At 38.7% G+C, this 13305-nt stretch overlaps 1 protein-coding gene across 2 annotated transcripts in view; it reads right to left on the bottom strand.

Annotated features, from left to right (window-relative positions):
• The window catches only part of trip12 (thyroid hormone receptor interactor 12), an 87994-nt gene that overhangs the window by 58331 nt on the left and 16358 nt on the right, over nucleotides 1–13305 (bottom strand). Inside the window, exons 2-4 of one of the 2 annotated variants that reach the window (XM_051656242.1) lie at nucleotides 9302–9448; nucleotides 7961–8086; nucleotides 5971–6869 (exon numbers count right to left, since the gene is read on the bottom strand). In XM_051656242.1, coding sequence (XP_051512202.1) covers nucleotides 5971–6869; nucleotides 7961–8086; nucleotides 9302–9399 — 1123 coding nt within the window. In that variant the 5' untranslated portion in view covers nucleotides 9400–9448. The remainder of the gene's footprint in view (nucleotides 1–5970; nucleotides 6870–7960; nucleotides 8087–9301; nucleotides 9449–13305) is intronic. The other variant, XM_051656243.1, reaches the window with a different exon arrangement.

Here is a 13305-nt window from a genome sequence, read left to right as displayed (position 1 = left end):
TGCCTACCCATTTGCTCCAAAAGCAAAACAATCAATGATTATGCTTTTACAGCTTCGCAAAAGAAGATAAAAATATAGAGCACTGGATAACAGCAGTAAAAAGAGAGAAATAGGCTAAATTTTCTGTCACTTCCTCAGTAGCTGTATTAGATGCCTCATCGCAGCTGTGGTAACTGATTTTTTTAATGTATTCCAGGGTAATATAATACACAGTCCAATGTTATAAATGTACACAATGTTTTTAAAATTTTTATTCAATTTACTTTGTTAAAGGCGGCGGAAATGTGTCATTACAGGTCTGTGAAAAGGGTCCATTGTTGAATGTTTTGCCAATAAATTAATTCTGGTCAACAAAAACTTCATGTGCGTGTTTGTGTTATAAATTATGCATTAACAGCAACAGCATCTTTTATGATTATTTAATGATAATTTTATAGGTACCCTAACAGAAATAAGTGTTTAGATTGTGAATTGTAAGATTTTTTTCATATAATTGACATTAAATGGTCTAACGTGCTGCGCGTTAGACAAACATGCCCTCAAAAAAGTAAAACATTCCTGAAAATCAATTGACCCTTCACTAAGCCTTGCCTTAAAAAGCATTTCTGACCAATCTAAGCAACTGTTGCCGTGCGCCATTTCTCTGACAAGCGCTTGCTTTTTTTCCAAAGAGAGTCTATGGGAATGATGTTTCTTTAAGCTGTTTTACAATATTCTTATGAGTAAAGAAGCAGTATTCTTATAGTAAAGAAGCACTGACCCATCAACTGGCATTGATGTTTTGCCACTGCCCATAACAACCACATTTACTGCAGTGCTGCCTCTCACACATGCGCATATAGTCCATGTTTTAAAACGGTTTCCACAGAAACCAGCACATTCTGCACGTCATCTCATTAGCAATGTGTGTACTGTAACTTACAAGTGCCTTCTACATTTAACAAAACTGTTCATCAACCCTGTAGAGAACAATCAGAAAGAGGTTCAAATCCAAGTACATGAACGCAAAAACTTCTAGCTATGCAATCTTAATCTCATGCATTGCTGCATTCCGAAATGTGTCAGAACTCAATTCAAATCACCGCTCCTGGGGTTTGTTGATACCACAGTAAAGCAAGAATGCATTGTAAGCATGTACAACGAGACCACGCAATGCATATGCGAAGGCATTGTGTACTTAAGTAGAGTATTTTTCAGACCATAAAAACAAAGAGTTGGTACAAGGAAAGACAGAACCTTTAAAAGACCTCTATCAGTGCTTACCATGTAAAGCCAGATGAATCGCTTATGCCAACAACAGCTTTGGTGGTCAAACCCTAACACTGAGGGTCTATTCTGGGCAAGCACTGCCCCCTGCCCTTTGGCAACATGCCCTCCTGTGACTCTTCAGAGGTAACCAACCCAGTCAGAGGATTACCAACCCTGCACCATCTTTACCAATAGTAAACACCTCCATGCTCAGAAAGCTCCACAGCCAATCGGAGTAAATTAAACACAAAACATCCAACTAATACCACTCATGAACCTAAACACCAAGTCAACAACCCACATGAACCTAAACATTCAACCAATACCACTCACGTGCCTAAATATCCAAACAAATACCACTCAAGAGCCTAGATTAGGGATGGGCTTTTTGGGTAATTTTGCAGTCTTGTACTCAAACACATAAAAACGAGTAATCAATTACTTGAAATTTAGAATTTAAGTTCAACCTTTGAACCTGTTTTTCCTATGAAGAAATGATCACTATGCATAAACAACATCATCTAGATTAAATTAAAAAAAAATATAATAAAAAAAGAAAAATCACAAAAAGCATTTTCACTAACAAAATCATACATTCCAAGTCTTCTGCAGCAATAAAAGGACTTTAAATAAAGACAGAATGTTATTTTTGTGAGAACTATTCCTTTAATAATGTCATGCATCCACAGTGCCAACCAATGCATTCGTATTGTAATGGGAAGATTTTAGGTGAGAGAAGTTTCATTGTTGCCCACGGCAGGAAAAGTCACGAAGGACAATCAAATTGCAATAATAGTGTTTTTAGTAGTTGAATAGCCTATTTAAAGCTGAACAATCCTAGATTAAATGATTACTCATGCACATCCCTAGCTTAAGATATCTAACCAAAATCACGCAGGAGCCTAAACACCCAACAAATACAATCCAGAAACCTAAACATTCAACCAATACCACTTATAAACCTAAACATTCAACCAATGAACCTAAACATTCAACCAATACCACTCATTAGCCTAAATATCGAAACAATACCATTAATGAGCATAAACACCCAACTAACACACTCATGATCCCAAGTATTCAACCAATCCCACTCATGATCCTAAACCTTGACACGGCGTGGCATTTCCTGTCCGGTGTGCAACAGTCTTAAGTATTCAACCAATTCTACTCATGAACCTAAACATCCAACTAATTCCACTCAGGAACCAGATAACTGAAATAATACCACTAGCAAGCCTAGACATCTAACCAAAACCACTCATGAGCCTAAATACTCAACCAATACAACTTAGGTACCTTAACACCCAACCAATACCACTCATAAACCTTAGCCTGTATACCCAACCAATACCCAAGTGAGCCTGTATACCCAACCAATACCACTCATGAGCCTTAACACTCAACCAATACAACTCAGGAATCTAAAAACTCAAACAATACCACTCATGAACCAGAACACTGAAATAGTACTATTAGTGAGCCTAGACAAACCAAAACCACTCATGAGTCTAAACATTCAAGCAATACCACTCATGAACCATACATTTCAACCAATTCTCAAATTAGCCTGAACACCCATCCAATATCACTAATGAGCCTAGATATCTAACCAAACCACCCATGAGCCTAGGTAAGATCACTCAGGAACCTGTACACTGAACCAATGACACCCATGAGCCTAAACACTGAACCATTACCACTAATGAGCCTAAACACCCAAACACTACCACTCAAGAGCCTAGATATCTATGCATGCCAATGTTCTGACCCACCTCTTGGCATTCTGATACTCCAAAACTCCACTAGGCTAATCTGCACAGCAAAGTAGCTACACCAAAAGCCCTTCCTACCTCTGTATACATCCAGCTGGGACTCTTGTCCATACAATACTGTACGGCAGCTGCAGGCTGGTATTTTTAGCCCAGGATGTAAGCACTGAAAGGGACTGAAACCTGAGCCAGCTCCCCCTGCTATGACCAGAGCACAAACCCCACCCACTATTACTGGGCCTAGAAACAGACGCAAGGCAGGTGAGAATCTGACCACCATGCCATTACAGACGACACTGATTTGTGAAGGCCCTTAAACTGGACTAAACTCTGCTCTGGATGGTAACCTTCTTTCCAAGGGTCTGAAATTATTATAGTAAAAATACCTGCTAAGTATCATACACATGAAAATGAATCTCATTAAACCTGTCAAGAACATGTCCTGGCCATATTTCAACACAAAATCAAAAGAAATAAAATTATATTGTTTTACACATTTATTTATTGTTTTATGACTCTCTCTCATGCTCGTTACTCAGACTCTCATGCTTGTCACCCCGAAAAATCCATCACAACACAAAGAAATGTAATCCTAATTTTTTAAGACCATTTAGAATTTGTGCATTGTGACACATTGTGATATTTTGTGAAAATTAAAGCTTAAGGGTATAATTTCTGTGCCACTACCATCACTTAACGGAACTGCACAAATAAACAGTTTTTAAAAAGTCAGAGCAACAGAGCGAGTTAAACATTTTTTGCAAAAAATGAATTTGAATAAATTAAGCTTCAAGCACAATTAAGTAGAATTAGCTTTTAACCAAATTCTGATTATTTATTATATATATTAAAAAACATCTGGATTAGAAAAATGTAAATGAAATTTAAATTTTGTAAATGTAAATGAGTTCAAACTCAGTGAGTGTGAAGGGGTTTCTCAAATCTTGAATAATTAATGCCAATGATTTCACTGTATGTCAGTGTTTAAAAGGAATAGTGCACCCAAAAATGATAATTCTCTTATCATTTACTCACCTTAATGCCATCTCACACTCATACAACATTCTTCTGCGGGACACGGGAAGATTTTTAATGGAGTTATGAGGTGTGTTTCTTCAAACAATGCAAGTCAAAGGGATCCAACACTTTTAAATAGACGTCGACCGATAGTTGATTTTGCCGATACGAAAACTAAGGTGGTGTGAAAGGCCTATAACCAATTAATAGGCCGATAGTTTTTAAAATTGATTCATTAAATGACAAAAATAATTATTCTTTCCTTACTATGACAGGCAAGTTCTCAATGAATAAAATCCCAAATGCAGTTTATTGTTCAACCAAAATCCCAAACAAAACAAGAAAAACATTTGGTACATAATGTGGGATTTTAAGTATAAACAAGGCCAAAAGACACTGAGGACTCTTATTTTAAAATGACGGAAAGACTATCGGCATAGTTTTTTTGCCAATAACGAAGCAACTATCGCCCTGATTAATCCGTAAAACTGATATATCGGTCTACCTCTACTTTTAAACTCCAAAAACTCGAGTGGTTTAATCCACGTCTCCTGAAGCGATACGATCGGTTTAATGTGAGAACATACCAAAATAGAACACCTTTTTCACTCTAATTTGACATCTGCAGTCTTCATGGCGATCATGATCTGAAGCTCGATTACATTTCCTCGCACTTGACGCGCGTGCGTCATGTAATCGAGCTTCAAATCAAGATCGTGCCTAGGAGACTACAGATGTCAAGATTTATAAGGTTTTTGGAGCTTGAAAGTGTTGGACACCATTGACTTGCATTGTATGGATATAAAACATTCTCATAAAAAAAAAAAAAAAATCTTTGTTTGTGTTCTGCGGAAGAAAGTAATACGAGTTTGAGACAGCATAAGGGTGTGTAAATGATGAGAGAATTATCAATTTTGGGTGAACAATCCCACACACACATACACTCAAAAAGATCACCTACACGTGCACACATCCTCTAAAAAGGTTTAGTCTCCTACTGGTGAGAACTCAACTCCAGAACCACATACTACAAATTGTGCATGAAATCAAACAGAAGAACACACACACACACGCACACACACACACACACACACACACACACACACACACACACATCAGTTTTAAAGAATGTTCAAATGCAAGTTAAACTCTATTGACAGCATTTTTGGCAAACAACATGAGTTCATTTCAACTTAATTTAATCATATAAAAATTTAGTTTAGACCAACACACTTGTAATGAAAGTCTTGCACTGGAATAAACAATCAAATTCACACTGTTCCCAAAGTATAGCCAAAACGTAACTAACTAACCAACCTTGTCTGTGAAAAATTATATCTAATCTTTCCACTAATGTCACAACTACATGATACATGCAAGAATACCAGAAAGGGACATGTAACTATCCGAAAGTACTGTTTACATGGAGCAAACCACCACCCACAAGAATTACACAAGTTAACACATTACCATTAGTTCATCCATGTACAACAGTAATGCCATCACTAAAAGCATGTTTTTGACAACTTCACAGCTCAAACAACACATGTAAGAAAGATTTACAGGGTTCCCACTCTTTATCACAAATGAATTTCAATAACTTTTCCAGGCCTGGAAATCACAATTTTAAAATCTAGACATTTCCAGGTTTCCCATGACAGTGGGTACCCTGAATTTAATTAAAACATAAAAATGTGAGCTACACAATTCTGCTTTTAAATCGTCCAAAATGTTTTGCCCTATAGACTTAAATTTTAAGTGCATTATTGTAAACTCATTTTTCATCTGTTTTTTTACAAAATGATGTACGAGTTGCAATCATGCCACAGATGCTGTCAACAGAGCTGGACTGCATTTGATCCCGGAACATTCCTTAAAAAAATGAATACATAAATGATGGTAAACTCCATCTACACTAGTTTCAGAGACTCACTTGCTAGTTTGGCCTGCAGTCCGGAGGGCCCAGGCTTGGAGGAGGTCTCAGCCTTGGCCGATCCCGGCAGGGACAGTTTGGGCTTTGGCAGGTTGACTTTGGGGTTGAAGCGGGATGTCCAGTCAAACTTGGAAGAGCCGGCAGCCTTGTTCTGCTCTTTTTCCCGGCTGCTTCTGCGGGGGGAAGGGGAGGACGCGGAGCGAGAACGCCGCGCTTTGCTCTGGTCCTTGCCCTGCTTTAGCCGGGCACCCTGAGGGGCACAGCTGTTGGCGCCTGTGGCGGACGAGGAGGAAGAGGAGGAGGAGGAGGAGGCAGAGGAAGAGGAGGAGTCAGTCACGGTACTACACCCAGCTTTGGCTGAGGCGGCCGATTTGGACGCCAGCTTGGTGGGTTTGGCTGCCCGGCTGGCCTCGCTGCGGGGTGGCAGGGGGCCTGCCGCACTGCTTGAACTGGGGAGGGAGGAAGATGAGGACGATGACAACGAAGAGGCGTCTGCCTTCTTGCGCTTTTGAGAGGGGGTGCTTGAGACCCCACTGGGGCCAGGGTAGGATGTGCTCTTCTTGCTCACGGCTCTACTGGACAAAGTGGGAGTCGGCTCGGCTGCTAACCGTCTCTTTTTGGACTTGGTGCTGACAGACGCTGGAGACTTCCTGGGCTCTGTAGGTTCAGGAGAAGCTGTGGGGGCCGACAGCCCACTGGCTGTACTCTCAGAGGGGTGGCTGCTCGACAAGGCTTTGGGCCGTTTGGCCAGGCTGGGTGAATAGGGCTCTGAAGCAGAGCTGCGTTTGAGAGCGCGGGTGCTGCTGCCTTCCCGTCTCCCCTGCTGGCCTGAAGACCCTGCTGCTTCCAAGTCTGGATCTGAAATCGAGTTTGAACCCACGGATAGAGAGAGACTGTTTCTGTAAAATCAAAGGAAGAGAGACGGGGCAAGACTTAAAAACCCAAAACAGAGCAGATGGCGCACATGCACACATCCACACCAGAGGTTGCGCTACAAGTAATCTTTATCCGTCACTCTGATGGACTAAGTTGCAACATGTTCATTACGGTCTATTTGTACATTATATATACAGAATATATGCCGTTCTGTTTAAAAACATTTGATATGCAGGGCTCAACGCTAAGGATGTTTTCAGATTTTAGGGTGATTTCAAACTAGCACTTTTGGTGCGCACCTGTGTTCGAATGACGCCCAAGTTTGGTTCATTTGGGTGATCTGAATGCTGCTTTCCAAACTCAGATGTACACCTGATAACTGCACCAGTGTCCGCTTGAAAAGGTGGTCTGGGGTGCGGTTCGCTGCTGATATGAATGCAATCATACCAAATCCCAGAAGCGAACCGCTACTGATGATGTATAATTTGCGTCTTTGCCGGCTCACGATCACAATTATTATGGTTTAATGCATTTCTCATACCTGATTGTGTCCAAATAAATCACCTTCAGAGAGCAGCTCACATACTTCACATCTCTTGCAATGCATCCACGGGCTAATATTAATCACATCATTGCACATTCAGTGCATCTGTGGCAGACAAACGTGTCGTTTTGTGCATGTAAAGTTTTGGTGGTAAATCCAAAGGGATGAATACTTTAATAACACAGCAAAGCTGATGTCTTGAGTTGTTGCCTAGTTACACTGGCAACTATAACTACACACTATACTAACAAAAATTAAAATCTTGGACAAGTGTGAAGTTACTTTTAAACATTACGGTGTTACTGATAATGAAAGAAACAAACTGTTACACCAATACTTTGCAAAGAAATTACAACGTGCAGAGAGAGAGAGTCGCCGCATACATACCTTGTAAAACAAAACAAAAAAAAAAACACTAGGTTTAGATTGTTAAATTTCTTTGTTTTCTATCTGTCGAAATGACAAAAGGTAAATGATAGAAAAATTCCAGTTAACGCAACCTCTGATCTACACATTGTTCATTTGCGCACTTCCACAAAAGACCCACACGCAATAGAGAAAAAGGGATACCTTCGAGAGGAGTGGCCGCGGGCGGAGCCGGCGGCAGAGCTTGGCGGGGCTTTGGAAACCTTAGAATTAGATCTTCTACTTTCAGGTGGGGAATTTGCTTTTTGGTTTACTTGCTCTTGCTGCAACCTAGAGAGGTTGGGAATTAAACAGCAGAGAGCAGTGTGGGATGGGGAAGAGGAAATGAAATTTTACTGGCTGAATACACCTGAAGCCCCTACTCTTAACACTTCCTATACACCCATCTTGAAGAAGCCATCACTGACCACATTTACAACCACATTTTGTGTTTAAGGTCCATATTCTGGTAAAAGGGTTAGTTCACCCAAAAAAGAAAATTCTGTTGTAATTTTCTCACCCTCATGTCATTTCAAACTAGGGATGTGCATGGTAACCATTTGTAATATTTGGATAACCTCAAGGGTTCCTAAACGGTTAATCGTTTAGTCCTTTATTTGTTATGGGAATAATAAAGTGCACAAAGGGCTGTATGCCTAAACAGCACAACAGATAGATCTTCAAATGATAAAATCACTCACATTAAAGTCAAACAAAAATAATCAAACTGTCACTGACTGCAACAGTTTTCTTAACCAAAGAATGAAATTAACATCAATTTTTTGCAAAACATGTGCAACAAAAATCTAGATGCATCGCAACAAATGAAACAGAACACAGGTGTCTCGAGGTGCGTGTACAAAAATGTAAGTTCTTTTTAACTTGACACAGTGTCAAAAAAATGCAGTGATGTGGCGCAACGGTCAAAGATGTCCATCCAGTGTGTTTACATAAAAGCAATTGCAAAACAGCACAGTCAGTACTTTAACACGTGTGAACAGCCCCTAACTCACCCTATACTTGAAAAATTGACCTGAACCCAGCCCAGAAACTGATGGTTTGTCAGGACCAGTGGACTAGGGTCGGGTCGGTTGAAGGTCTCTATTATTTGCACATGTAGAATAATCGAATAGTGATTTTGGTGGTAACCGAATGTCAACTATCCATGCACATCCCTATTCCAAACTTGTATGGTTTGCATACAAAAGGAGAGGTTAAGCAGAATGTTACGCTCTGACAGCCTTAGTCACCATTCACATGGAAAAAGATGCAGTGAAAATTAATGATGACTGAGGATATCATTCCCAACCATTTTGATTGGCCTTTCATTTTTGTTCCACTGAAGTAATAATAAGCAAGCCATAGCAGTCTGAAACAAAATGAGGATGAGTAAATAATGACATGACACAAAATTCCAATAATGAATTAAAAAAAAAAAAGATTTTTTTTTTTTTAAAAAGTCTGAGGTTGTAACCAACACAGTTCCATGTGATGGTGTACACTCACCTTCTTGTAAGCGTGTGGTCTAGTGGCTGGGCCGCGGCTGTGTTCCTCTGTGAACGGCGCAGTGACCCCCCTGGATTGGAATTAGGCCGGTTGGACATTGGCACCTCTCTCCTGAAGGGACATACCCTTTCTAGACACTACCATTCACTGGTGACAAAAAACAAAACAAAAACAGAGATAACAAGTAAGGTTAGTTGAGTTGTGGAGTTAAGCTTTCACGGTATGCATGCATGTAAACTCCATGTTCTTGTGAACTGTGCTTAGATCCTTAATGTCACCTGCTATATATCATCAGCAAAATATGATTATGACCGTCATGAAGCAAACTCTTTAAGGTTTGGTAGCAGTGACAACTTTGGACGTTTTGGCCCTTTTGTTTTTTTGTTTTTTTTTGGACACATTGTCAAGAGTTTAGTTTTAAATGGCCAATATTTGGGCCTTTTGAGAAAATCAGCATCTGCTGACACCGGTAATTGGGCATACTTGGTCAGTTAACAGAAGTGGTCATTTTGCCAAGTGTCAGTTCCAAAATGTACCTGCAGCCATGTGAATGTATACAGCACATGTTCTGTTTTCAAATATTTGTCGTGGGGAAAATACGGCAGGATAAAATTGAATAAAAGCAGACTTTATTTTATTGACATTCACAGTACAGGAAGTATTTATGGGTGTTTCTTCAACTTCTGGCAATTTCATGTCCCAGGGGTTGACTTTTATTTAAAGAAACACATTTCAACTTTTTTCTTTTTGTTATATGAAGGTCGCATAAAACTGACTTGGATATATTTTTACCTGACCTCCAGCATTTAATTTAGATACTTTTCAAAGGCCTCTAATGTATAGACTGTACTGTTAGCCTTGTCTCAGACTTTTAATATTAAACTATGAAAATCCATTAAACATAAAATCCAAATTTTTAATATGTAATACAAATTATTACATTTAAAATTATGACAAACAAAGAGAAATAATCATTTCAATATATACACATCAATCAGCCACAACATTAAAACCACCTGCCTAATATTGCATAGGTCCCCATCGTGCCGCCAAAACAGCGCCAACCCGTATCACAGAATAGTATTCTGAGATTATATTCTTCTCAACACAATTGTACAGAGTGATTATCTGAGTTACAGTAGACTTTGTCAGTTCGAACCAGTCTGACCATTCTCTGTTGACCTCTCTCATCAACAAGGAATTTCCATCTGCAGAACTGCTGCTCACTGAATGTTTTTTGTTTTTGGCACCATCCGGAGTAAATTCTAGTGACTGTTGTGCATAAAAATCCCAGGAGATCAGCAGTTACAGAAATACACAAACCAGCCCATCTGGCACAAACAATCGTGCCACGGTCCAAATCAATGAGATCATATTTTTTCCCCATTCTGATGGTTGATGTGAACATTAACTGAAGCTCCTGACCTGTATTTGCATGATTCTATGCACTGCATTGCTGCCACACGATTGGCTGATTAGATAATCACATGGATGATTGTTGGTGTCAGATGGGCTGGTTTGAGTATTTCTGTAAATGCGCGTGCGCGCATATGTGTACAAATCCCACATTTGTGGCATCAATTCCACCAAACCAACAATTCTGCCCGTAATAAAAGTTAAACGTTTTCTTGTGGACAAAGTGGACCAAGTGGGCAAAGGTGTCTGTGAAAAGCATGTTTAAGATATGGTAAAAATCACTTATGAGCAGAATATTTTTATTTTGTCATCTCCAATCAAGATGTCATTTTGCCAAATTATGTAAAGTGTTAAAATGTGATTTGTGCATATTTACGATTCATAAAATGTAGTGTGAAAATATGATTTAATAGCCTCATAAAATGTAAGCAATGAAATTTGCCTTTACTATTAACATCGAACTTTACTGTGGTACATTCATAACTAAAGTGATCCTAGTCTTGCTGTCTAACCAAACAGCCACTGGTCAATTAGTCTCCACTTAGTACTTTCCTGTCAATCTCAGATATGTGCCACCGCCCATCCGTGGCTCCACCACCCATAATAATGTAGATCAAAACCTTATTCACATCTCATATTAGCATACATCAGAGCACCACTGCACAAATGATCCATGAGGGCAGAAAGAAAGTGATGGAGGGAGGGAGGGAGGGAGAGAGAGACCATCAATACGATAAAGGGTTTCTAAAGAGACAATGACGGAGAAAAGTAAAATGCTGAGAAAAACAAAACAAAAATATGATAGACATCGAGACCATATAGCTTGAGGCGACTTTAAAGATGACAGTGTGTTCGGTATTCTGACTATGTTTTGCACTATATATTCAAAAGAACTGGCTCATAAGAATCAGTTCATGGATCATACTACACTGGTCACGCTGCATATTTCACGCTGTAGATTCAAAAGAACCAGCTCAAAAGAGTCACTCGTTCTGGGATCAGACTGCACTGGTTCTCACTGTATGTTTTTTACTGCCAAACAAAATCTTGCAGTCTTGCATTGCATCTCCTAATCACGAATATTTCTTCCTCAAAAATATTTGAAGAAATTGTTAAGGTACCAGAATAGAAGAAGAATCACACTGTAAGATGAGACTCATCTTGATCTAAACAGAGAATGGCCAGAGGGTGTCTTTGTGTCCTCTTCAGTTCAGTGACAATGCATAACAACGACCATCAATCACTACGACACGGCAGAGATATACACTCCCACCACACCTTCATCCTGGTGTTTATAAGTGTGTGTGTGTGTGTGTGAGATGGCATCATAAAGCAGCAGCGGTGCATGATTACGCGAGATAAATGGAAAAAAAGACTATGACAAATGGTGTCAATGCACAGTATAGATGAAATTACTCTGACGTCACACCGCAGGAAACCGTGCTTACGGGGTCTTTCGAGCAGCAGATTTCAATGGTGGAAATAGGCAGCACTGCAGTTTAAATAATCTTTAAACTTTATAGAATGTAAAAATGTATTTTCATGTTAATAAAAGTTATTATAAAGGAATATCTATGTTTACAGTGAAGACACTTTCTGAAATATCAGCAAAACAAGTTTAAACTTGGTTCAATGAGCCTGTATGATTACGTCGGACATGTAATAGGTTGATGAATACACATCCTCACGTTTAACACGCTTCTAAAGCCTAAGAAATGTGATATAAAAACTACCACTAGAAATGTATTGTGTCTTTAATGCTTAAATTATTAACCCACATACAATAAATAATAATATTCTTACTTCAGTATGATCATATTCCACATCGAAACTTAATAACAGCTGTTTTCGATCGAACAATATTATTTACTGCATTCAAAATAAATGCAAAGACGTAATTTTCGCTGTATGACATTATCCTTTCAGAAACAGTGGTGGAGATTGGATCTATTCCTCCCGTTATATCTTATATGAGGATCTTGATCAGATAAGATCATTGTTAGATCATATTTGACCTCATATCTGTCACAGCGACAACACTTTGGAAAATAAAAAAAGCAGTTTGCAATCAGAGTTCACGTAATTTCTTTGTAAAATAAGTTAATATCAACCAACAGCTGCTGTTAATATCAACCAACAATTCACCGATTACCGATATAGTGGCCGATATATAAAATTTTTGAGCTGGAATGAAAACAGACCTTTTCTATGTGGATATTCCACCGATTTTGCACCAATACGACTATGCAAAAGGTACTCAGAAGGCTGCTTTCTTAAATATTTTTATCAAAGAATATTTGACATTATTATTATACATTGTCAACAAATTCTAGAAATGAACACTGATAAAATAATGAATAAATAAAAATAAAATAAATAGCTAAATAAACATCAGTACTGTTTAGTATCAGTCAAATGCTGACCATTAAAATAAAGAATAAATAAAAATAAAATAAATAGTTAAATAAACATCAGTACTGTTTAGTATCAGTCAAATGCTGACCATTAAAATAAAGAATAAATACAAATAAAATAAATAGCTAAATAAACAACAGTACTGTTTAGTATCAGTCAAATGCGGACTATAT

This window comes from Myxocyprinus asiaticus, chromosome 26 (assembly GCF_019703515.2).
Source record: "Myxocyprinus asiaticus isolate MX2 ecotype Aquarium Trade chromosome 26, UBuf_Myxa_2, whole genome shotgun sequence".
NCBI classification, from domain to species: Eukaryota; Metazoa; Chordata; class Actinopteri; order Cypriniformes; family Catostomidae; genus Myxocyprinus; species Myxocyprinus asiaticus.
This window is presented reverse-complemented; position numbering and strand designations above follow the sequence as displayed.